General features: G+C 39.2%; 1 protein-coding gene across 4 annotated transcripts in view; it reads right to left on the reverse strand.

Annotated features, from left to right (window-relative positions):
* Positions 1-26,290, reverse strand: part of DNAAF9 (dynein axonemal assembly factor 9) — a 134,402-nt gene that overhangs the window by 100,829 nt on the left and 7,283 nt on the right. For 3 of the 4 annotated variants that reach the window (XM_045445169.1, XM_045445168.1, XM_045445167.1), the window contains exons 2-6: positions 15,290-15,369; positions 12,204-12,323; positions 8,197-8,321; positions 7,216-7,312; positions 6,238-6,344 (exon numbers count right to left, since the gene is read on the reverse strand). In XM_045445169.1, the coding sequence (XP_045301125.1) occupies positions 6,238-6,344; positions 7,216-7,312; positions 8,197-8,321; positions 12,204-12,323; positions 15,290-15,369 (529 nt within the window). Of the gene's footprint in view, positions 1-6,237; positions 6,345-7,215; positions 7,313-8,196; positions 8,322-8,497; positions 8,669-12,203; positions 12,324-15,289; positions 15,370-26,290 lie in introns of those variants that run through there. The other variant, XM_045445170.1, reaches the window with a different exon arrangement.

Below are 26,290 nucleotides of genomic sequence, written 5' to 3' on the forward strand. Positions count from 1 at the left end.
ACCGACAGAGTCATTTTTTTTCACTTGTGCGATTAAAATAAAAATCAACCCTGAAGTTTTTTCCAATTGTCCCACCCAATTAGCTATGTTTACACTAGGGTTTCTAAACATCAACACTACTATCATTTGGGGCCAGATATTTCTTTGCTGTGAGGCACTTCCCTATGCATTGTAGGAGGCTTAGCAGCATCGCTGGCTTTTACTCACTAGATGCCTATAACACTGCTACCCCCAGACAATCCAAAAGTAATTCCAAACACTGTAAAATGTTTCAGAGGTGGGATGTTGGGGAAGCGGCAACAAAATCATCTTGACTGATAACCAATGGCTTAAACATATCAGATAATCTAATAATTCTTTTTCTTACCTCATTCTGGTCTGGCTGTTATGTAAGCTTGCTGTGCAACTACAACTTTTGCTTTGAGAGTTCTCTTTGCTATCATCCTGAAGCTTTCAGATGATGGATTTGGTTCCAGGGCTTACTTTTCTCTTTCTTGATTAACTCACTTGCTTACTGGAGTACATCCTCAAATAGCTTTTTAAAAAATATTTATTTATTTATTTTTGAGGGGCGGGGAAGGGCAGAGAGAGAATCCCAAGCAGGTTCTCTATTGTCATGGCAGAGCCCAACACAGGGCTCAGTCTCACGAACCGTGAGCTGAGCTGAAATCAAGAGTCGGACGCTCAACCGACTGAGCCACCCAGGTGCCCCTCCAATATCTTTTCAAAAGGCAAAATTTTTTTAGTTTTAAAATGTCTTTTTTTTTTTTTTTAATGTTTTTTTTTCAACGTTTATTTATTTTTGGGACAGAGAGAGACAGAGCATGAACGGGGGAGGGGCAGAGAGAGAGGGAGACACAGAATCGGAAGCAGGCTCCAGGCTCTGAGCCATCAGCCCAGAGCCCGACGCGGGGCTCGAACTCGCGGACCGCGAGATCGTGACCTGGCTGAAGTCGGACGCTTAACCGACTGCGCCACCCAGGCGCCCCTAAAATGTCTTTATTCTGTCCTCAGGCCTGACTGACAGCTCATTAATGCTCTTTCCATTCTTTTGGACTCTTCACTCTCTCCATGCTTTACCTTGATAGTTTCTACTGCTGTAGCTTCAAATTCACTAATCTTTTCTTCTGCAGTGTCTAATCTATTGTTAAAACCTCTCCCATCTCAGACAATGTAGTTTTCACCTCCAGAAGCTCAATTTAGGTCTTTTGAAAATTTTCTCTCTCTGTTCAACAAGTTCAATTTTCCTCCTAGCTTCTTGAAAATATGAAATACAGTTAGAATAACTATTTTAATGTTCTTTGCTAATTCTAACATTTCTGTCACTTCTAGGTCAATTTTGAATGATTACCTTATTATCAGTCATGTTTTCCCACTTCTTTGTAAAGCGGATAATCTTTGGATGCTAGACATTGTGAATTTCACCTTGTTGGAGACTACGTATTTTTGTGTTCCTATAAATATTCTTGTGCTTTGTTCTGGAATGCAGTTAAGTTACTTGGAAACAGTTTGATCCCTTTAGATCTTGCTTTTATGAATTTTTAGGAGGTCTAGAGCAGTGCTCAGTTTAGGAGTTACTATTCCCCATTACTGAGACAAAACCCTTCTGAGGACTCTACTCAGTGCCCTTTGAATTATGTGTTTTTCCAGTCTAACTGTTCCCAGCCCTTAGCATATATCAGGCACTGTTCTGGATTACTTTTCAGATTTTTTTTTTTTTTTAATGTTTATTTATTTCTGAGACAGAGAAAGACAGAGCACGAATGGGGGAGGGGCAGAGAGAGAGGGAGACACAGAATCAGAAGCAGGCTCCAGGCTCTGAGCTGTCAGCACAGAGCCCGACGCGGGGCTCGAACTCACAAACCGTGAGATCATGACCTGAGCCAAAGTCGGTCACTTAACAGACTGAGTCACCCAGGCACCGCCAGATGTCTTTTGTTTAACTCTTGCCTTTGGTAGTTACCTGACACACGGATGAATTGATCAATATTCTTGAATACTTGGGATGGGGGGAGGGGCAGGGAAATCTTGGCAGATCTTTGGTGTTCTCTCTCTGGGCATTTTCCTTTTTAGTACTCTAGCTGCTCTCCTACCAGACTCTTCACTGCATCTTCTCAACTCAGGAAATACACCAGGATTCACATGGGTATCCCCCTCCCAATGCCATGGCCTGAAAATTTTTCTCAAATTACTAAGCTAGCGAAATCATGGGGCTGTGCTTGCCTTTTTTTTTTTTTTTTTTTAATGTTTATTTATTTATCTTGAGAGAGAGAGAAAGAGCTCGAGCAGGGGAGGGGCAAAGAGAGGAAGAAAGAGAATCCCAAGCAGGCTCTGCACAGCCAGCACAGAGCCTGATGAGGGGCTCGAGCTCATGAACCATGAGATCATGACCCGAGCTGAAATCAAGAGTTGCTCGCTGAACCGACTGAGCCATCTAGGTGCCCCTGACCTTGTTTATTTCTATTTCTCAGGGAATCACTATTTCTCAGTGTCTGATGTCTAGTGTCTTGAAAACATATTTTGTTTCTTGTTTGTTCTTTTGGTTTGGTTAGGTTGGGTTGTTTTGGGAAGGAGAGAAATCTGATTCCTATTGTCTTATGTAGGTGATTTATTTTTTTCTTCTGGAAGCTGTGATATTCTTTTATTCTTAGTGTTCAAAAAAGGCATAGATAGATTTAAGGTTTTTTTCTTCTTCATTTATATTTAAGTCATTTAATTTAAAAGTTGTATTCTCTTTATCGCTGGAAATTGTTTATTCTTTTAAAAAAAATTTTCTCCCTCCTGATACCTCTGCTCTAACTTTCTGCAACTCCAACTTGTATTATCAGACTTCTTGGAACAGTTCTCTATGTCTTTTCATTTTTATCTCATATATTCTGTCTCCTTGATTTTAAAATTTTACATTTTTAGAAAATTTCCTAACTTTACCTCCCAGCCCCTCTATTAATTTTATTAATTATAATTTCCCAGAGCTCTCATTTTCGTCATGTTAATTTATGACAACATAACACTTGTTCTATGGTCACCAAATCTTGTCTGGGCATCCGAAGTGGAGTTTTAGGTCTTAAATTTTCCTCTATATCTTAATTATCTTTGGGTCTTATCCAATGTCTTTAAAAAAAAAAAATCTTCATCTTTTCCTTTAAAGTTACAGGTATTTAAAGCAAATGTCTGGTGATCTTTGGTTGCCTGTTTTTGTTTCAAAATGGAAAGGCTAACTGGAAGCTTCATGCTTTCAGCAGAGCTGGTCAACTACCAGAAAGTTTTTTTAGGGAGAGCAGACAGCCAGCAGGTGGTTATTCAGGATCCCTACTCCCTTACATTCTAAATCCCAATAGACTGATTTAATATATTTGGCCCCTTTCTCTGTAATCTGGAACAGCTTTTCAAGTGTCAACTGATTTGATTTTTTAAGGGTGCTGAATTAAATTTCTAATTTTAAATGCAAACGTTAACTCTACTATTAATTTTGAGACATAACATTTCCTCATGTCATCCATCTCCCTTTTTAATTCTGTGTGTCCTACCTATCATTTCTCTTTTTACAAATTCCATTCTTTTTTTCTTTTTTAATTTTTAAAGTTTATTTTGAGAGAGACAGAGTATGAGCAGGGGAAAGGCAGAGAGACAGAGACAGAGAGAGAGAGAGAGAATCCCCAGCAGGCTCTGCAGAGTCAGTACAGAGCCCAACATGGGGCTTGAACTCACCAAACTTTGAGATCATGACCTGAGTGGAAATTAGAAGTCAGACGCTTAACCAACTGAGCCACCCAGGCGTCTCTTTACAATTTACCCATTCTTAACAGGTACAAAAGAGATCATCTTTTCTCTCATTTTTATTTTATTTCCTGGAGAAACCGTTTTTAAAAAGCACGCTTATCTCTGCATCTAATATGCTATGGTTTCCTTCCTATATTTTGTTAAATCTTATTCGTAAGTTTCATTCCACCTTTCAATACGAACATCTTCTGTTTGTCCATAAAAAGGTAAATGAATGTTTGTTCTATGGTTACTCTCATTATTCAGAAGTTTGCTATTAGAATCCTCTCCTTGGGAGCTAGCTGATGTAAATTTACTTTACTAGGTCACAGCTCCAGCAGCTGGAGAGTTAAGAAGGAGGAAGCCGAAGGCAGGGAAAGCCCCAGCAGAGGAACTTCCCTGTGCTGCTTCCCAGGAAGAGTTCTCTATCTCATAACTGAGTTTGATCCAGCCTAAATGCCAAGTATAAGTTATGTGGATCTGGTTTCCTCTCTCATGCTGGCACCTACTACATCAGGGACATAGCAACCTCTTGGTTAATGACTTTGTTCTGGGTGTGGACATACAACAAAACAAAATTTTTAATAAAATTAAGTTTCTAGTGTCCGTAGTTCTCCTTCTCTTGACCTTCAAAAGATGCAAAAGTATTTCTGGCTCAGACAGTTATCAGGCCTTAGGTATGTGACTCAGAGTGGAGTACTGCTCCATATCCTAAAGGCCGATAAGGAAGAGAACTGGGGTGGGGGTAGGGGAGAGAACGAGATGGACAACAACAGGAAAAGTATTGGAGAGAATGACAATTAGCAACTACAAAGAAGGTAAGACTCTGGAGAAAGGGATCTTGAGAGAAGACTTATAGTAGCCCGACTACATGCTGTGTGTGGTTTCTTCCACCCTACAGAAAAGATCTACATTACCTCGTAAAGGTTTTTTAGAAGGGGATTTTGTGCCTTTTGGATGTGTCTGCACAGTGTAATGCTCCTCAAGGCAGGAGCCAGAAAGGCCTGCCACATGTGGTCTGCAAGAACCCTGCGACCTCCTAGTGTACTGCTTTTTCATGCTAATCTACCCACAGCACAGGGCTTAGGAGCACAGGCTCTGAAGCCAGACCCTCTGGATTTGGCCCCACCCCTGCCCCTCACCAGCTACTAGCTCTGTGCTTTTGGGAAATTCATTTAACCTATCTGTAGAATAGGAACTAATAGTACCTACTTCAGAGGGTTCTTTTGTAAAAATTACAGTCAACTCATATGAAGTGCTTAGAACAGTGCCTGGCATATAGGAGACACTATAAATGCCCAGTTTATACAATTAATTAAAAATAAATATTAGCATTATTGCTAAAAATTTTAAGCTTCCTCTCTACCTCCTATGGCTTGCCCCCTTCAAGCCCTTACTCTTCTAAATTAGAGAGCATTACTTCCTAGCGGGAGCAGCTTCCACAGCCTTGTTTACTAATAACTTCTGCTGTTGTAGTCAATGTGAGAATACTACAGTTTTGGAGCAGGAAAAGTGGGAGTCAAGTGGTGTGCTTCTCTTCAACCCTATAGCCCATGTTTTTTCCATATTAGGGAGTCTACCAGGCAAGCACCCACTCACTTCCTAGGGATTCTGCTACTTCTTGGAAAGGAGAGGTAGCAATTAGCCCTGGGTCATGCTTCCAAAGGTCCCACTTACTCTATGCCCAATAGTATGTCCCCCTTCTGAGCATGTCAATACTCACTCCCTATTTCTGTGCTGGGGGCAGGTCATCTCACTGAGGATCCTTTAGAGGCCCATGGATGCTTCTGGGGATGCTGCTAACCTACCAGGCCATCCTCCTTAATATGCACTCTGGATGACCCCCTCTCCCAGACTCATTCATCAATTCACTTAACAAATATTTATGGGTCATCTCCTAGATAAAAGAAATATTGAAATAAAAGATACTGTTCTTAACACAAAAGATAACCCTTTTATTCCTCTAGTATATTGTACTTAGACAAAATTTTGCACTGTCCTTTTCATTGCTCTTGAATAGTTCTCAAGTTACATGAATTTCTGAGATACAAACCACAACAATGAAAAGACTATTTTTGTTCTCAAGGAGCTTCCAGTCCAGAGACCAAGGGCAGGTGGATACATGAACAGGGGTGTGTGGAAAATGTATAACATAGGACAAAAAAAAAAAAAAAGCTGTAAGAGGATTCAGCCTAGGATGCTACAAGAGTAGACTGGAAGAACAATGGTATCAGAATGGGGAAAAGAGAGAAAGGAGGACAGAGAGAAACTCCTAGAAGAAAGGACATATGAGTTCTGTTTGGGGACCAGCTTTAAACAACAACTATTTTCCATTTCAAGTCTTTTAACTTGCTCCATACTCTTGAGAGGTCACTATTAGCTTTCAGTGTTATAATGATGCACAATCACAATGTGGGGGTCCTTCATAAAGATTGCAGGTTGCAGATAAAAGCCAGGCATGCTGTCTTTCATACATACCTCATATTTCATGGTAAAAAATCCATCCCCTCCAATGCCCTCAAGTGCAAAGGCCTGTACAATTGGCCACTTCTCTACTACAAACATATCAAATATCTGCAAGTGACCTAGAGGAATCAAATACAACAACATGTATCAAATACCATCCTGGATATAACAATCTAAACCTGATCTTAAGTGGTTACCCAGGCATCTCTCACAAGTTCATTACGGTCACATTTAGCAGAATAAAAGTAAAACAGATAAAATGCTTAGTTAGATATTAAAACTAGAAATTAAAAATGAAAGTCAAAGAAAATGCAAACCATAACAAGCTACATAAATTCAGATTTCTCTATAGTATAGCACACTCTGGTTTCCTAAGTAAGCAAGTAAGTTAACGAATAAATAGTGGCCTATTACATCTGACTTGCATCACTTGGCAGATATAATTATTAACAGACCCAAACTCGGCTCTTCCCACCCTTAAGAAACATAGCCAATCAACTTCCTTAAGGGAAAATTACCAAATCAAAAATTTTCCTTTCTTGCAGCAATAGCTCCAATGTGCAAAGTTTAAGAAAAAAATAAGATGTAAGTACTGCTAAATGTGTTGACTTTTTCCTTTATTTTTACACATTTTTCAGCCTCTCTGTCAGCATATTTTTAACAGCTACTATTTCTTATTACCAAGAGGCTCCACAGCTATACTCTACATACAGTAGCAAATGGCACAGCTAGACGGCAACTGTGGTAAATCCCTTATCAGTTCTTCCTTCTGAATAGATGGCCTGCTGTGTTTTTTAGAAACTACAGTTACAAGTAACCAGCTTGCACAGAAAAATCCCCAAATTTCATTCTGTTTGATCCTCTGCCTTTAGTAAAAATAGATCAATGGGTTTCCCAGGTGAATGCCTCCAATGGAAGGGGGAGGTAGAAACACTGGATTCACACATCACCCAAGCAAAGTTCTAATAGGGCTTGCTGTCAGATACTCACCTTGGGAGCTGTAAGGAATGCCAATTCTACTACAGTCTCGAACCATGTCCACAAAGCTGGCAATTTTAAATTCTTCTGCAGCTTCCTCATCTTCATACTAAAGAGGGAAATTGAAAGGAAAACAGGCTCTGAGGTGACATCATGCAAAATCCCCTATTTCCTCGGTATTTTATCAATCAGAGTTATGGCAAATGACATTTATAGAGGACTGCACCCAAGAGGGTGTTTCCAAAGCCAACTTCTTGTGTTGCCTTACACCACACATAAAAACCAACTCAAAATAGATCAGATACCTAAATGCAAGAGATAACATTTGCCTCCAAAATTCCCCAAACGCTCACATGGAAAGAAGGGTGCTTCCCATGTTGTTTAAAGGCCAACTGTACATCAGTATATTTTGCGATTCCATTCTATTTTTCTTCTTGTATTAGAAGGCTGTTTTGTTATTTTAGTGATTGCTTACAATTTATAACAAACATCTTTAACATTAAAAAAAAAAAAAAAAAGAAAGAAGAGTTTTTAACCCACATCAGGTCACAATTTCTATGAAATCCTAAATCTCAAGTCCCAATTTGATTTCCAGCCAAACACTTGAAAAGAACCCAAAAACAAATACCAAGAAATCCAAACACAGAAATGTCACAAAGCTTATCAAACTCTCCTGAGGCAGTCCGTGGCACTAGTCCTCTGAGAGAATGGGCTCAGGCTGGTGATGAACAAGTAGGACGGGAAGCTAGGGTCACAAGCCTACGACTAGGTCCCAATCTGAAGAGTCCTTTTTGTCTCTGTCAGGCATACAATTTATCTATAAGGTAGCCTCATAATGAATTATGAGAAGTTCCACTAAAACAAGTAACTTTTTTTGTGTAACCACATCCTGCAAAGTGATTTTTTTAAGGGGCCTCCTGGTCCAGATCTACACTTTTTTTGAAGAATATCCTCAGAGTGTCTCTAAGTGCCTGTTCTATCTTTTCTCCTTACCTCATTTTCGGTCATGCAATGGAAATGCAGATTTCTCCAATGTGCCACATAGGGTAAGAGATAGCGATAGTTTACAGGATTACAGTACAGATGGACACTATCTGATTTTACCAATATAATTACATCTGTAAGGAAAACAAATTTAAAACACAAGATTGTCAAAGGCATTTCTTTTGCACATTTTCTGTCCACCTAATTAATAAAACCATTAAAAAACTATTTCAGAGAAAAGGTAACAAAACTCTAAACTAAAAATTCTTTAAGTAGACAACGTGCCTCAAAGTGACTGTGGAACACTCACGTGTGGACAGCAAGGATTTTCTAGTTCCCATGCGATGCTCCAATCATTGTGGCCCTCTGGTTATGACAATGCAGGCACAGAATAAGTCAAAAGAACAGCCTTCAAAGTGTTCTGCTTTTGCAAAGTTCAACACAGTCACATCTATGGTATCAGACTTAGCTGGGTGTTTTGCTGCAGAGATAAACACCAAATGGATGTGCCACAGCCTACCACTGAGGCAGGAAATATCACCAATTATGGCCAGTGATGGTTTTCCTGCAGATATCAGTGTCTAAAGCCCTTGGCTGTTGACTCAAGGCAATCATGGGCCTGAGGATGTCACTGTTCAGCTCTGGGAAGCATTACTATGTACTGGGGTGAACTTTGTACACAGGAAAAGCTGGGAGGAAGGAAGTAGAGGCAAGTGGACAAAGCTGCTATAAATAGATCAGCAGCTCACAGACTTAAGGGGTAATCACGGATGTTGCTGGGTCAAATAAATAAAACAATTCCAAGAGTGCGAATAAATTTAGGTAAATTAACAGAAGAGCCATGGAATGGGGCAGGAATATTAAAGCAGTTTGAAGACTGAGAAAGCAGTCATACTTCCAAAAGAAAAGCAGAGCTCACTGCATGGCTCCTCAGAGCCATCTCAGGCATCTCTCTAACAAGATGATGCGAGGGAAGTTGCTGCAGGAGGTGGCTGGAAGTGAGAGAAGCGTGGGGGCAGGGAACACCTGAAGCAGCAGGTTTAGGACAATGCCAACACAGTAACACAGTGTGACAGCCAATATTCTACAAAAACCTAAGCCCGATGAATACTGACTGCAGCTGATGACACCAATGGGTGGCCTCTTGAAATAAAGCTCCAGGATGCTGGCCTTTGATTTTTCAAAAATCACTCTGTGCTCCACACCTGACCAGACCCAGGTATCCTAGGGAATGCAGTATGGTGCAGCATATTCACTGCTGACTCTTAGTTAAGCACCAAAGTCAAAAGGTGGCAAGAGATGGGAAAAGGGTACCCTCTCACCCTGTTGGTCCTCTTCACACAGGCCCTCTAATAAGAGCCTTGCCCTGAATTACTTGTAGAACGTGTGCTGAAGAGAGACTGACATCACCTGGAGAGCCTGAGGGTTTCCTAAGACTGTGCACTACACTAATGTGTAACACTCCACAAGGAATTAGGATCCAATAAAAGAAATAATGCAACAGCTACTAAGCCTAATTAAGCATTTTCAGAATCTCATAGGACTCTGATGTCATTAAAAATTTTTGCTTTTGTTTTTTTTTTTTTTTTTTTTTTCAATGTTTATTTATTTTTGGGACAGAGAGAGACAGAGCATGAACAGGGGAGGGTCAGAGAGAGAGGGAGACACAGAATTGGAAACAGGCTCCAGGCTCTGAGCCATCAACCCAGAGCCCGACGCGGGGCTCGAACTCACGGACCGCGAGATCGTGACCTGGCTGAAGTCGGACGCCCAACCGACTGCGCCACCCAGGCGCCCCTTGCTTTTGTTTTTTAATAAATCCTTCATGTTGGCCTCTTTTCCTCTCACAGAGATCAAAACGTAGATGCACAGGGGTACCTGGCTGGCTCAGTCAACAGAGCATGGAACACTTGATCTCAGAGTCATGAGTTCAAGCCCCATGATGGGTATGGAGCCTACTTAATTAAAAAAAAAAAGAAAGAAAGAAAGAAAGTAGGGGCACCTGGGTGGCTCAGTCGGTTGAGTGTCCCACTCTTGATTTTAACTCAGATCATGATCTGGTTGGTGGGTTTGAGCCCCACTGCACTGACAGTGGAGAGCCTGCTTGGGATTCTCTCTCTCTCTCCCTCTCTCTCTATCCCACCCCTGCTTGTGTGCTCTCTCTCTCTCAAAATAAATAAATAAACTTTTAAAAAATTAAACTTCAAAAAAAAATGTAGATGCTTAAATCCAGTGATCTCAGTTTGCCAATTACTAGGATTTAAAACATGAAGTTACTAATTCACTTTTAATTCATTAATGATTTATTTTTCTTCAAAGAATTCTTTCAAAGAAAATGCTCATTTCATAAATACCCATTGTGCCAGGTGACAGGATAAAGACAATGATAAACAAAAAAGCACACCTTTGAGGATTTAAACTTTCCTTAAGTCCAGTACCATACTGTCCTTAGCAACCTTGGCTTCAGTGAAATGTATGGCTGGTATGAGCACCTGTCTTTTTATAACTCTAAATGAGCTGCCAAGATGAATTCTTTCTAAACCAGTAGATGCTGTCCAGCATGAAGAAACATTTTCAAAAATCAAAATCTGAAACTAAATTTGAATTAAAATAAATTATTTTTTAAATTTTATTTATTTATTTTGAGAGAGAGAGGAGGAGCAGGGGAGGGGCAGAGAGAGAATCCAAAGCCCACTCTACACTGTCACCACAGAGCCCCACATGGGGCTGGAACTCACAAACCATGAGATCATGACCTGGGCCAAAATCAAGAACTGAACGCTTAACCGACTGAGCCACCTAGGTGCCCCAAATTGAAAGAAATTTAATGGAAGTGAAGCCTGCTCTGTCTGCACTTCCTAATAAAAAGGAAATCTTTAATCAATCTATAAGGATACACACTATTAAGGATTTTACCACAGAAGAATTTTCACAAACAGTAGACCAGGGTTCTGTAACCTTGGTACTACTGACAGTTCAGACCAGATCATTCTTTGTTGTGGAAGGCTGTCCTGTGCATTGCAGATGTTCAGCAGTCACTGAACATCAGTTCATCAACAATAGCTGGGACAACTGAAAATGTCTTCAGATATTGCCCAATGTCCCTTGGGGAATAAAACTGCTTCCACTTTATAATTTTTTTTGAAAGTTTAATTTGAGAGCAAGAGAGAGAGAGAGAGCATGCAGACAGGAGGGGCAGAGGGAGGGTGAGATAGAGGATACTAAGCAGGGTCTGCACTGTCAGCACAGAGCCAATGGGGGGCTCAAACTCATGAACCACAAAATCATAATCTGAGTCAAAACCAAGAGTCCAGACACTTAACTGACTGAGCCACCCAGGTGCCCCAAAACTGCCCCCACTTTAAAACCACTGCACTACATCCACTGCAAGATTACTTTCATATCAGATGTTTGCTTTCATGCACTCCCCAGCTGCTTCACAAGAGCTGCCTGTCTCTTGTCCAGTTTGATTTGTCTATTCCTGTGTCTCCTGATCCATCTGGCAAACAAGTCATGATGCTAAGTATGTGATATCAGAGACAGCTCCTGGGCATCAGCCCACAACAGCATCAACACAGGGAGAGTGTCTCAGAGCTAAAGAAAGGGGCATGTAAGCAGAAAGCCTCCATTGTAGTCATGGGCATCGTCATGAATTAAAGTCACACAGAAAACAATTCCCAAAGACGGAGCAGGACAAAGAGCCTTTGTTCCTAAGCTGAAGATCCACATGAAGTCTTCCTTGTAGGAGTAGCCTGCAGGCTCATCCTTTACCCACAAGTGAATGTGCTTTCACAGGACAACAGCACATAATCTGAACCTCCCAGCACACAGAGGCAGTGGGCAATTCAGAGGAAAACTAGTGCTTTGCCAAGAAAATATGAAACAAACTGATATGTATTTTTCCCCCTAAAACTAATTTATCCATTAAACATATTCTGAAAACTACTGGTCACTAGTCTTGTATCAACCAGCAGGTGACCAACAGGAGCACACTACTTACTACTATATATACTCACCATCTAGAACTTCTTCAGAAAACCCTGTCTTCTCAAAATCACTTGCATTCTGATTGTACAAACCAAACAGAAGATAATTTGCCAGCTCTCTGCAGCCTTCATTGTACCTGCTATCGATTCCTGCAAGGCAAAGAAGGCTCTGATCAGTGGTACTGTACTATGGGAAGCAAATAAGTCCCAGTAATTTGTCCCTGCTCAGCAAAACCCTGATGGTTAGGTTAAAGGCAGAAGCTCATACCAGTTTTGTGCCAGGAACCAAACTGAACAACCCTATGAAAGAAGCATCAAGTACTCTTACTTGGATTTCAAGATCTATATAGTTGAGATAATTAAACCATATACATTATTGAAGCTATTAATTTCCAAAAGGCAATTTTTGAGTATAGAATGAAGCAGAAAATATGGTCTAGGTCCTTTGGTGGCTGGTTAAATACTGTGGAATACTGTTCAGCTGGAATAGGGGGATAGAAAATATTCACTTTTCAAAGAGAGCTTTAACAAAACATGGGGTATCAAATAAAGACAGATAAAGGCAGTTTGAAAAGAATTAAAAGAAGTGAAAAAGAGGACAAGTGAATGGAACCACAGACACCTATCATTTCACAAATATTTATCAGGCTCAAGGTCTACACTGTGCTGGATGCTGGAATGTGTGGTGAACATGACTGCAAATGGCCCTCAAGACGCTTACAGTCTAGTGGGGCTGGATCAGAGACAAAAGGAAATTAAACAACACTGCCTTCACTACTGCCTCGTTCCTGAGTATCTATGAAAGCCCAGAGCTATGGCTCTGGGCAAGAGGAATGTCTCACAGGCAAGGCAGTAGCTGTCTAGTTGAGACTGAGGAAGGAGTTAGAGCAGAGAGACCTCCAAGAATAGAAACATGGCTGGAGCCTGGAAAAGAAGACCGTCAATGGTCATCCGGACAAGGGACAAGTGAAAGGTAGAAAGTAACGGTCACTTAGACCAGAGGGGCCCAGGACTGCTTGTGGCAGAGGACTTCTAATGTAAGAGAACTCCCATCTCAGTTGAGATTATAAGAGAACAGCCCTCCCTGTTTATCTCATTCAACGCTTCAGCCAAGGGAGGGGTGAAAAAGAATCAAAGTCAGAATGGACTGCTATCTACGGCCCAACATTTAAAGGGCTACAGAGTTAAAAACAAACAGTGGGCTGGGCAGACCTAGCTTCAATGTTTATTTATTTTTGAGAGACAGAGAGAGACAGAGCACGAGGAGGGGAGGAGCAGAGAGAAGGAGTCACAGAATCTGAAGCAGGCTCCAGGCTCTGAGCTGTCAACACAGAGCCCAATGCGGGACTTGAACTCACAAACCGTGAGATCATGACCTGAGCCGAAGCCGAAGCCGGCACTTAACCGACGGAGCCACCCAGGCGCCCCTGGGCAGACCTAGCTTCAGCATGTCTACCTCTAAGGATTCCAGCCGCATAAACTGTTAACATGAAAAAGACTATGTAAAATTAAAGGCAAATGAAACTATATGTAGGCACTGTGCTTAAGCTGATAATGTTGTTTCTCATGGGGTATTATAGGTTAACAATTCTGATGTTGCTGAATATGTATACTAGAATTAAGTAAACTGATGGTGGATGATGGGTGCCAAGTTTCTCACTGATGAAGTAGGAGTTTACAGGTAAACAAAAGGGGGAAGCTAGAAAAATCTATGTGGTAATTGGTTAGGCTGGAGACATTAATATGAATTCATGTTTAGCTTAATATGGGTACATAACATTTGCATTTAATGTACACATATGTATCTTGTTACTCTGTCAGCTGCCAGGGCTTAGCAGCAGTGACATCTAGTAATAAGAGTGTATCCAAAGCCTAGATCTTGGTTTCTAATACCATTCTCCAATAAAAGGAACCCCAGTGCTCCCTGGAGAAATGGCTGATTCTAGGACTGGAGGAGGAAATACACAAAATAAGTCTAGAGTACCTTATAGTGCCAGAAAGCACATAAGTGCTAAACAAACAAAACTTTGATGGGATGGTATGTCAAAGGGAGAGACACAGAAGCCAAATGAAATAAGAGCATAAATACAGTAACAAACAGGTGGTTTTATTCGTAGGTAAATTCATGGCAAAGACAGCCCCCACCCTTTTGAGGGCTGCAGCTAGAGAGGGGATCCAATGAATGTTGTTTAAACATTTGAAACCTCTGGCAGGAATTCCAGGTCCACCACAAGTGTGTCTTTATAGAGACTTGCCAACCTCTGGGCTTAGTAGTGGAACCAGGATTCAAACCCCAAATCTACCTGGCTCCAGAGTGCATGTTTTTAACTACTCTGCACACTACCTCTCATAAGGCTAAAGGCAAGTGCTGTTAAGTGAAAATACAAAATTATGCACAGAATATATGAGGAGAGACAAACAACAAACTAGTGGCAGTTTGCTTCTAGGAAAGAAACTGCAGTGGTAGATGGACAAACCACCAGACCTAACAATTCCAATCCCATGACTCAATGGATATAAGTGAAAATGAGACAAAGAAGATCAATCTGATATAGAAAAATCTCCAAAATATATTGTCAAGTGAAAATTTAAAAATTAGGTTAATTACAGTATAAACAAAATGTTTCCATTTGTGTTAAAAAAAGATACAATTGACAATGTTATCTCTGGGGAGTGAAACTGGGTATCTGGTTGGTTGGGAAGCTCAGTTAATTTTCATTTGAGGATTGTCTTAATTTTTAAATTATATGATGCATTTTCATAATAAAAAAACTTAAAGAACAAATAAGTGTCCAATTCTGCTACTCTATGGTCCTGGGCAAGTCTGTTCCATCTCCTTGAGTCTCAGTATCCCCCTCTATAAAAAAGGGGACTACACTGCTCCCTTTTAAGGTTGCTGTGAGGGGAAATGAGATAACCTGCACAAAGTGCCTGCCTCGTGGTTGTGGGTCCTTATCCCACTGATATCTCACCTGACCTCATTAAAACAGCAACAGATTTCAAGGGAACAAGAGCTAGAAGAAGGACACTAACCCAAGCTTATCTCACAATGACACTATTATTAATATCTTCCTTGAACAGAAGCCCAGTTGCCCCAGCTTGTTAAAAGCACTGACCTAGGATGCAGAGGATCCCATCGGGTTGAGACTTGCTGCTCTGGGTCAAGATGCTCTGAACCTGGCGGAGTCGGCTGCAGCTGCAACAAGAACAGAAACAAGCTCCTGAGTGCCAGCGCATGAAGGCATGAGGAAAAGGAAAGGGATGGAAACTGGCCCTTGCCTGGTTTTGGTATCAGAACTGTGACATGACCTGGGAAGTACTCCCTTCTCTTCTGTTTTCTGGAAGAGATTATGCAGAATGTGTCTGAAGCCTAAATCTGAACTGTTGATTACAAACTGGAGAGTCCATGGCTCTGTGGCTCACCAGAGGATGGAGCCAACGCTGGACTGGGACTCAGCAGCTGACCGAGGGCCCTCCAATGACTTCTCATTTTTGAGGATTATCAAAGAAGAGTTACCACACTGATCTGCCCTAACTGTGGTCCTCATCGGTTTGCCAAAAACAAAAACGAAAAATAGTTAAAACCAAAAAATTGGTTCAAGGACCTAAATGAAGCTCTGATTCACCATCACAACTACCCCCAAAGAGAATGTTAGCAAAGGGTACTTGTTCCCATTTCTGTGCAAGTCTATTCCCGTGGACTTAGGGATACCCCCTCCTCCCAAAGTATAAGGAGAGGCACTCCCAGACATTAATATCACTTCTAAGGACTCCATGCTCTCCATACCAACCTCTCCTCCTTCCTAGTAGTCCCAGAAAAAGGTGCTCAAGACTGATTCTGTTCAAGACTGATCACGTGATCAAGGATCAAACTGATCCTTCCACTAGGTCTCTCCCTGTCACCCCCAGGTTCAGGATGTGCCTCTACTATTCACTCCCTAACACTCCCATTAAATTTTTCCCTACAGTCAGCATATTCCCAGCCTTACCACATTATTAACTAAGATCCTCCACAAACCAACACTAAGTGTTCCATCTAAGACAATTAGATTTCATTCCCACTCGTTGCTGAATCTGCTCCACTGCATGTCCTATACTCACCCAAGCAACCGTATTCAGCCAAACAACACTACTTCTCTTCCCTGAATGCTTTCCCCCACCCTCTGGATTCTTTCTGATGTTTACACTCCTCAACTCATCCATTCCATGACTTAGTGGTCATTATCACTGTCTTCTATCAAGATGTTCACATATACCACCTAACATCAAAACCAGAGACAGTACTGCCAAAAAAGAGAGCTACAGACCAATATCATCATGAATATAGCTGTAAAAACCTTTAATAAATGATTAGTAATTAGAATTCAACAACATATAAAAAGAATTATACACCATGACCAAGAGGGGTTTATCCTAGGGATACAAGGCTGGTTCATTATTGATAAATCAGTCAATCATATTAACAGGCTAAAGAAAAAAATCACACAATGATGCAGAAAAATCATTTTCTGCACTAGTTTACAATAAAAGCCCGAATGAACTCTATTTCTGTATTGAAGCAACAAAGACATGGAAACCAAAATTAAAAATACAATGTGACCAAAATATAAATTTAACAAAACATGTATAGGATTTACGTGTTAAAAACTACAAAACAGTAATAAAGGAAACCAAAGAGGATCTAAGTAAATGGAGAGACACTGTGTTCATGGATTGGAAGACTCAAGATAGTATAAATGTCAATTCTCTCTAAATTAACGTATAGGTTTAACACAATTCCTTCAAAATCCTAGCAAGCTTTTCTGTAGATACAGACAAGATCAATCCAAAACTTACACAGAGAGGCAAAGGAACTAGAATAGCTAAAAAAATTTTGAAGAAGGAAAAATAGGGAGAGGAATCACTCTGATATTAAGAGTTACTACATAGCTAAAGTAATCAAGACTGCGTGGCACTGACTAAGAGACAGCATCAATGGAACAGAACAGAGTTGCCAGAAATTGCCCTACACAACAGAGCCAGTTAACTTTATTTGATAAAGGTTCAAAAGCAATTCAATGGAAGAAGGATAGTCTTTTCAATAAATGGTGTTAAAGCAAATGGATATCCACAGACAAAAACACGAACCTCAACCTAAATTTTGTACCTTACACAAAAATTAAGATAAATCACAGATTTAAAATTTTAAATGTGAAATTATAAAATATTTAGAAGGTAACAGAAGAAAATATTCAGAACTTAAAATCTGATGAAATTCTTAGACTTGATACCGAAAGTATAATGCATGAAAGAAAAAAATCAATAAATTTGACTTCATCAAAATTGTAAACTTTTGCTTTGTGAAAGACCCTGTTGAGAGAATAAGACAAAGTACAGATTGGCAGAATATATTTGCATATCGCATACCTGACAAAGTAGAATACATAAAGAACACTCCAACAGTAAAAAAATTAAAATCCAATTAGAAAATGGGCAAAAGGTATGAAGAAACATTTCCTCAAAGAGGATATAGAGATGGCAGATAAACACCTGAAAACATGTTCTGCATCATTATCTATTAGGGAAATGCAAATTAAAACCACAATGAGATATTACTATGTATCTACTAGAAAAGCTAAAATAACAAACAGTGATAATAGGAAAATGCTGGGAAGGATTCAGAGAAACTGGATCATCCATACATTTCCATCCATACATTTCTGAAGGAAATTAAAGAAGATACCAATAATGGAAACACATCCATGTTCATGCACTGGAAGACTTCTTATTGTTACACTGTCAATACTACAGAAAGTGATCTACAGATTCAGCATAATCCCTATCAAAACCCTAATGATGCTTTTTGTAGAAATGGAAAAATCTATCCTAAAATTCAAGGGACCCAGAATAGTCAAAAGCATATTGAAATGGACAAAGCTGAAAGACACAATTCCCAATTACAAAAGTAACTACAAAGCTATGGTAATCAAAACAGTGTGGTACTGGGATCAAGATAGACATATTGACAATGGAATAGAACAGAGAACTCAGAAATAAACTCCTTTTGTGACTGGCTTATTTCACTCACTATAATATCCTCATGGTCAAATGATTTTTCACAAGGGTACTAAGACCATGCACTGAGAAAGGACAATTTTTTCAATAAATGGCTTTGGAGACACTGTATATCCACATGCAAAAGAATGAATCTGGACCATCACATCATAAATAAAATTTAACTCAAAACAGAAAAAAAGACCTAAATGTTAACCTGAAACTATAAAACTTTTAGAAGAAAACATATGGGAAAAACCTCATGAAACTGGATTTGGCAACAATTTATTGCTATGACACCAAAAGTACATACAACAAAATAAAAAATATGTAAATTAGATTTTATCAAAATTAAAAACTATGTTCATCAAAGGATACAATCAACAGAGTGAAAAGGCAGCCCGCAGAATGGGAGGAGATATTTGCAAATCACGTATCTGATAAAAGGTTAATATCCAGAATATATAATTCCGAAGGAAATTAAAGAAGACACCAATAACGGAAATACATCCATGCTCATACACTGGAAGACTTCACATTATTAAGCTATATATATAATTCTGGATATTAGCCTCTTACATATAAAGCACTCCTACAATTCAACCATACACATGCAAAAAAAAAAACCAACAAAAACATTCAAAATGGGCAAAAGACTTGAATATACATTTCTCCAAAGAAGATACACAAATGGCCAATAAGCACATGAAAAGAAGCTCAACATCACTAATCATAAAGGAAATGCAGATCAAAACCACAAAGAGATACTATTCCCACACAAATTAGGATAGTTACTATTAAAAAGAAAACAACAAGCAAGGATGGTGGGGAAACTGGAACCTTTGGGCATTGTTGGTGGGAACCTAAAACAGTGTAGCCGCCATGGAAAATGATATGACAATTCCTCAAAAATTAAAAATTGAGGGGCAGGGGGAGGGAAAAATGAAAAACAGAATTACCCTGTAATCCAGCAATTTCACTTCTGGGAATATACAGAAAAAAAAAATGAAAACAAGGATTTGAAGAAATATTTGTATACCCATGTTCAGAGCAGCATTATTTACTACAGTCGAAAGGTAGAAGCAAATATCTATCAACAGATGAATAAACAAATTCTGCTATATACATACAGTGGAATATTATTCAATCTTAAAAGGAAGGAAATTCTGAGACTTGCTAAAAACATGGATGAACCTTGAGGACATTATAATAATGAAAAATAAGCCATTCATAAAAAGACAAATATCACATGATTCCATTTATGAGATATACTTACTATATTCAAATTTATAGAGACATAAAGTAGAGTGGTAGTGTTGAGCTGGGGGAAAGAGGTGGGGTTACTGTTTAACAGGTACAGAGCTTTGTAAGATGAAAACAATTCTGTGGGTGAATAGTGGGATTATAGCACAACAATATGAATTACTTAATGTTGCTAAATTGTACATTTAAAGATGGTTAAGATGGTAAATTTTGTTATAGTTATTTTACCACAATTAAAAAAAAAATTGGGGTGCCTGGGTGGCTCAGTCAGTTAAGTGACTGACTTCAGCTCAGGTCATGATCTCACAGCTCTCAAGTTCAAGCCCCACGTTGGGCTCTGTGCTGACAGCTCAGAGCCTAGAGCCTGCTTCGGGTTCTGTGTCTCTGTCTGTGTGTGTGTCTCTCTCTCTCTCTCTCTCTCTCTGCCCCTCCCCCACTCACTGTCTGTCTCTCTCTCTGTCAAAAATAAATAGAAACATTTAAAAAATTTTTTTAATTTAAGTTAAAAAAAAGTCAATGTCATGTAAAACAAAAAGAACAGAGAGGGAGAATGCTTCTAATGTGAGAGATTAAATAATAATAATCTAATGTAAAAACCTTAATTTCATTAAAAACAAAAACAAAAACAGAGAAAGAGCCATGAGACATCTGAGAAAATTTGATGGTAGTAAGGAATTACTATTAATTTTTTTAGGTGAGATGTTATTGTGGTTATACCTAGAATGCCCCCCCCTTTTTTTTTAAAGCAGATACATGAGGAAGTACTTAGAAGTGTCATGATGTCTATAACTCACTTGAAAAGGGTTTAACAGAAAACAAGAATGAGGAAAAGAAAAGAAAAATAAAGATAACATACATGGCAAAATGTTAAAAATTATGGACTCAAAGTGGTGGGTATATCAAGTATTCACTGTACTACTACTCTTTTACCTTTACTGTATTATTTGAACATTTTCTTAATAAAAATCTGGGGATGGAGGTAAGAGGGTCACACGGAGTAACTTTAGGGTTTTTAGAAGTAGCACAACAGAAACTGCAAGATAATCAAGATTAAAGTTAAGAAAGCTTCTTTCCTTGGGAAATTATCTGCCTCTCCCCCACCTTTTCATATTTAATACAAGACCAATCTTGCAATCATTCTCCACACCAATTTCATCAAGTTGGTCCTTTGGCCCATTTCCTAACCCAAATGAACAGCAGTCGACTGACTGCCAAGGGTACCAAGAACTCTTTGATTTTCAAACTAACAACGAGCCAGTGACAAAAAGCATGAATAGGTCATGTGACCAGGAAACAAACAGCTCCCCAACTACTGCTGTGGAAAGCCAAGACAATACTGAGAACAGGAGCAAAAAGCATTTCTTTTCCACAAGTAGCTTGGCCAAATAAAGCGGAAGCATATAAAATGTAGAAAGACCTTCCTTTTCCCAGAGTAAGACATTTTCCTAATTAGTATCTCTTTTCTTGTCAAATGAGTAAAACTAAATTGTTCTTTCCTCTATACATTTTCCTGCTTCCCAAATTTAATTTTTAACCAGAACATAGCCTATTATTTGTCACTAAACCATTAAACTTGTCACTTATTGAAATACTTACCTATTAAAAAAAAAAAACCCAGTTAAGTATAGAGAAAACCACAATCACCCGTATTCCCAGCACCCAAAGTTAGTCTCTGTTATTAACATTTTGGCATACTTGCTTTTATCTACCTTAGTACCACATGTAAAATACGTATTATCCTTTTTTTGATGAAAAAAATGGAATATTACAAAAGTAACTAAAATTGTCATTGTTCCTCACCCCCAGAATTCACCACTGACCTTGCTGTATATCCGCCAGTCTTTTTTTTAATAGAAACTTTCAAACATATACCAAGTCCAAGAAGAGCACTGCCCTCTAGCTTTTAGGTCTACCCGAGCACAGCTGGCACATCCTGGGTAGATGGCCTGTGGTCACCACTACTTTACAAAGTTCCTCTTTTAGAATACTTGTAGTCTCAGCAGATGCTGAGGTTTATGTCAAATGTGTTATGTCAAAGGTTATGTCAAAAACATAATGAGGTTTATGTCAAATATGCCACTTGTATGCTATACTTTATTTCTAACTTTCCTTGGATTCAGACTCAAAATCTAGACATGATAGTTGACAAAGTGAAGAAGCCAAGACCCAAACAGAAGCAGTTTACCCAAAATCACAAGGCTGAGTAAAGATTAGCAACCCCAGAACGTGAGCCACCATCAGATACCCTAAGTCTGAACTTTTCCTTTCTGCTACCCCTCAGTGATTTCCTGACAATAAAGTTTGCCACAAAACAGTAATTCTGAATTCTAAAGTCATCTATTTTTCCCATATTCAGTTTATATGTAACAGTTAATTCACTGGTCATTGCTTTTACAAGTTACCATATACATGGCCAGGTATATTTTCCTGTTTATATTTCCTTATCCTGGGTCCCTGGAAGTGAAGGAAAAAAAACCTGAAAATTTTGTTTTTGCCCATTTTTTCTCCGTAAGTTATGTTAACTTTTTTATTTTCAAAATTAAACAATTAATGAATATACTGTCCTTATATTCTGTATGCTTTGTGTTTGGATTGTTTTACAAAGTGAATCCTCACACCAATCTGATTCACCTTATAATAGAAAACTGCTGTGAATAATTTGGTGTGAATCTCTCAGTAACATAGTTTGGGTGAGGCTTTTCTCGGAGGTGGACTGTTTTCACATGAAATCATAATCATGAGATATGTAACTGCTCTGCAACGTGCTTTTTTCACTTAATATTATACATTAAGATCTTTCCAAGTTAGTACATAGAACTCAACTGCATTTTTAAAAGTGCTGTACTGTATTCTTTTTTTTAGCCACTATGAACATTCAGGACATTTGTTATTTTTGCAATAGCAAAAATGCTTCAAAGAATAACTATATCCATCTTTGGCATAAGTACAAAAGTCTCTTCAAGGTAGAGACCTAAAAAGTAGCACTGGCAAGTTGAGGTATCCGCATTTAAAATTTTGATAGATCTTGGGGCGCCTGGGTGGCGCAGTCGGTTAAGCGTCCGACTTCAGCCAGGTCACGATCTCGCGGTCTGTGAGTTCGAGCCCCGCGTCGGGCTCTGGGCTGATGGCTCAGAGCCTGGAGCCTGTTTCCGATTCTGTGTCTCCCTCTCTCTCTGCCCCTCCCCCGTTCATGCTCTGTCTCTCTCTGTCCCAAAAATAAATAAACCTTGAAAAAAAAAAAATTTTAAATTTTGATAGATCTTGCCAAATTGTTTTCTAAAAAGAGTCACCTACATATACCAGAATACCTGTTCCCCACAACTTTCTAAACCATGTGTTATCACTTTTCAATTAATGTTAATGGTTAGAGTTATTATCATAATTTACATTTTTCCCTAATCACTAGAGAGACTGTCAAATGTTTTACTGATCATCTATATTTCTTTTTCTATGAATGCCTACTTTTTTTTTTTTTAGGTTTATTTTTGAGACAGAGTGTGCACGTGTGGGGGAGGGGCAGAGAGCGAAAGAGGATCCAAAGCAGGCTCTGTGCTGACAGTAGAGAGCTCAATGTGGGCTCGAACTCAAGAACCTTGAGATCATGACCAGAGCCTAAATCAGATGCTCAATCAACCAGCTGAGCCACCCAGTCACCCCTGTGAATGCCCATTCTTGTTCATTACCCATTTTCTGTTTAGTCATGGGGGGTCTGAATAATTTATATATTCCATCATATTTTAAAAATTGTGTTTTGGTCATATGTTGCAAGTATTTTCTCTAAACTTCTAGACTTTGTTTATGGTATCTTTCACACAGGAGCTGTCAAGTTTTACAGAACTAAATCTGCCTAACTCTACTTTTAGGCTTAGGAGTTTTATATCTTCCTTTTGTGCTTTCCCCACTCACTATTATTAAAAAAAATAATAAAATGCCAATTTTTCCATTTTATTTGTGTGTGTATTTTAAACATTTATCTCTTTATTCCTATGAAATTTGCTTTTTTACTTTTGTGAAGCAGGAATATAACTGTATTTTTCCTCCAAAATATAAATGATTGTCCCGAGACTACATATTATTCCTTTTAATCCTCTGATCTAGAATGACACTTTTAGTGTATGATAAATTATTAAATAAAGCTGGATCCATATTTTCAATCTTTATTTGATCTATTTACCTATTCTCACAGAAATAGTACATTTAAAACAATAATCAGAGTTTTATGTTATTACTTGAACTTTGTTAATAGATTATTTTTATCTGATCTGATTATTTTTATCTGATAGTGCACGTCCTTCTATCATTGTTTCAAAGAGTCTATGGCTTTTATTGAACATTTTCTCTTTACGATGAATTATAAAATCAGCTTGTCAAGATCCAGAAAAATTCCCACTGAGAATTTATTTTGTGATCATACAATCTGGTCAGCACTGAGCTCCCCACTCAGGAACATGATATATCTCTCCATTCATTCCTCTCCTGTTTTACGTACTTCTGTCAAGTTTTATATTTTTATTTATATAAGTTTTACACATTCCATATTAGGTTGACTCCTAGATATTTTACAGCTTTTGTTCTCATTTTGAATGTGATCTTGAGTCCATTACCTTTTTCAAACAATTTGATAAACTCTTATTAGTTCTAATAGTTTTACCTATTACCATAGTTTTCCAAATAGTAAATCATAGCAATTTTATCTCTTTTCAATACTTACAGCTTTTATTCCAACTCATTAATTCTTCACATTTTTTTTAATGTTTTATTTATTTTTGAGAGAGAGAGAGAGAGCGAGAGTGCGCACACGGGAGGGACAGAGAGAGGGAGACCCAGAATCTGAAGACAGGATCCAGACTCTGAGCTGTCAGCACAGCCAGACGCGGGCCTGAACCCATGAACCCATGAACCCATGAACCAGGAAATCATGACCTGAGCCAAAGTCAGATGCTTAACTGACTGAGCCACCCAGGTGCCCCAAAAGAAGCTATTGTAGGACTTCTAGGGTTTAAGAAACTTGGCTCTGAGTTAAAGTGGCAATTATTTACTCCCCTTGCAAAACTAGAGACTTGAGGGGGCACCTGGCTGGCTCAGTAGTGCAGCACATGACTCCTGATCTAGGAGTCTTGAGTTTGAGCCCCACGTTGGGTGTAGAGATTACTAAAAAAATAAACTTATGGGTGCCTGGGTGGCTCAGTCGGTTAAGCGTCCGACTTCGGCTCAGGTCATGATCTCAGGATTTGTGGGTTCAAGCCCCACGTCAGGCTCTGTGCTGACAGCTCAGAGCGTGGAGGCTGCTTTGGATTCTGTCTCCCTCTCTCTCTGCCCTTCCCCCCCAATAAATAAACATTATAAATAAATAAACTTAAAAAAAACACAGAATAAAACAACAACAAAAAACTAGAGACTTGGAAGAAAGGCAAAAAGACAGGATGTGTAGCAACACAAGAAACGTCATTTCCTACTGGTATCTTTGCTGGAGCAATAACTTACAATGGAAAAAGCAAAGCCAACATTACCACTGTCATGGTCAAAACATGATTAACCACTGACTATAAGTGATATAAACTCAAAGTGACTTACACACTGATAAACTGAGATACACACATAAGATATGAACGAGAAATGCTCTGGCATCATCAACTATTTAAATGACCTTCAGGGGCACCTGGGTGGCTCAGTCGGTTGAGCAGCCGACTTGGCCGACATGACATGGCTCAGGTCATGATTTCGCGGTCCGTGAGTTCGAGCCCCGCGTCGGGCTCTGTGCTGACAGCTCAGAGTCTGGAGCCTGTTTCCGATTCTGTGTCTCCCTCTCTCTGACCCTCCCCCGTTCATGCTGTCTCTCTCTGTCTCAAAAATAAATAAACGTTAAAAAAAAAAAAAAAAGATTTTAAATGACCTTCATTTTCTCCCAGCACTTTGGTGCAGCTCACCAAAGCTGTCAGTAATCCTAAGTAATGTAACTTTCATTCCAGGATGCTACCTCACTGAGGGAGAGACAATCACCTCATCCATATCCATTCTCCCCTTCTTTTTCACTCACAGTACCCCAATTTTATTTGGGGCCAGCAATGGTGCAGTTCCTCTGCTTCTAGGGCTGACCAATGAGACATGCAGAAGCTATCATGTGGAAGCTTCTGGGGAAACTCTCTGAAGGGAAAGAATCAACTTAACTAGGAGAGCTGTCCTTTCTCTTTCCCCTTGCCTGACAGACATGATAGGTGGAGTTCTTCCAGCGATTTTGTGATCATGAAGCCATGGAATCCACTTGCTAAGAATACCAAAATACACAGAAGAGGCCTGGTTCCCTCCCTGATGACTTTATACCAGGACTAGCCTACACTCCTTAGACAAACATCTTTTTTAAGAAAAAATAACCCCCCAAGTTAAGTCATTATTGTTAAGCATCTTTTACCAGCTAGCAAACATAGTTCCTGATAGGCCACATTATCTAAAATGGTTAAAACTGGTGCCCATTTGCAATTCATGTCTACACATATTTCATAAACTAGGGTGTCCACAATACTCCACAAACTAAATTCAAGGACTTCATAAAATGCTACCTACCACACATGGAAAATGTTATCTGGAAGTCTGTTCTCATGATACTCTAGTGGAACAACATCTTATTTTCCATTTTCTTCCTCTTCTCTGGCTTTCTCTGAGCATTTCCTCACACAATCTGCTCTTTGTAAAGTCAGTTTCACAAGTCTTCATTCAGAAAGCATCCACAATTATTTTCCCTCACTTCTTTGACTATTAAATGCATGCCAAATCTAAATGCAATGTGGGATCTTTGGATCTTGGAGTAGAAAAAAGACATTAGT

Source organism: Leopardus geoffroyi, chromosome A3, assembly GCF_018350155.1.
Source record: "Leopardus geoffroyi isolate Oge1 chromosome A3, O.geoffroyi_Oge1_pat1.0, whole genome shotgun sequence".
Lineage (NCBI taxonomy): Eukaryota > Metazoa > Chordata > Mammalia > Carnivora > Felidae > Leopardus > Leopardus geoffroyi.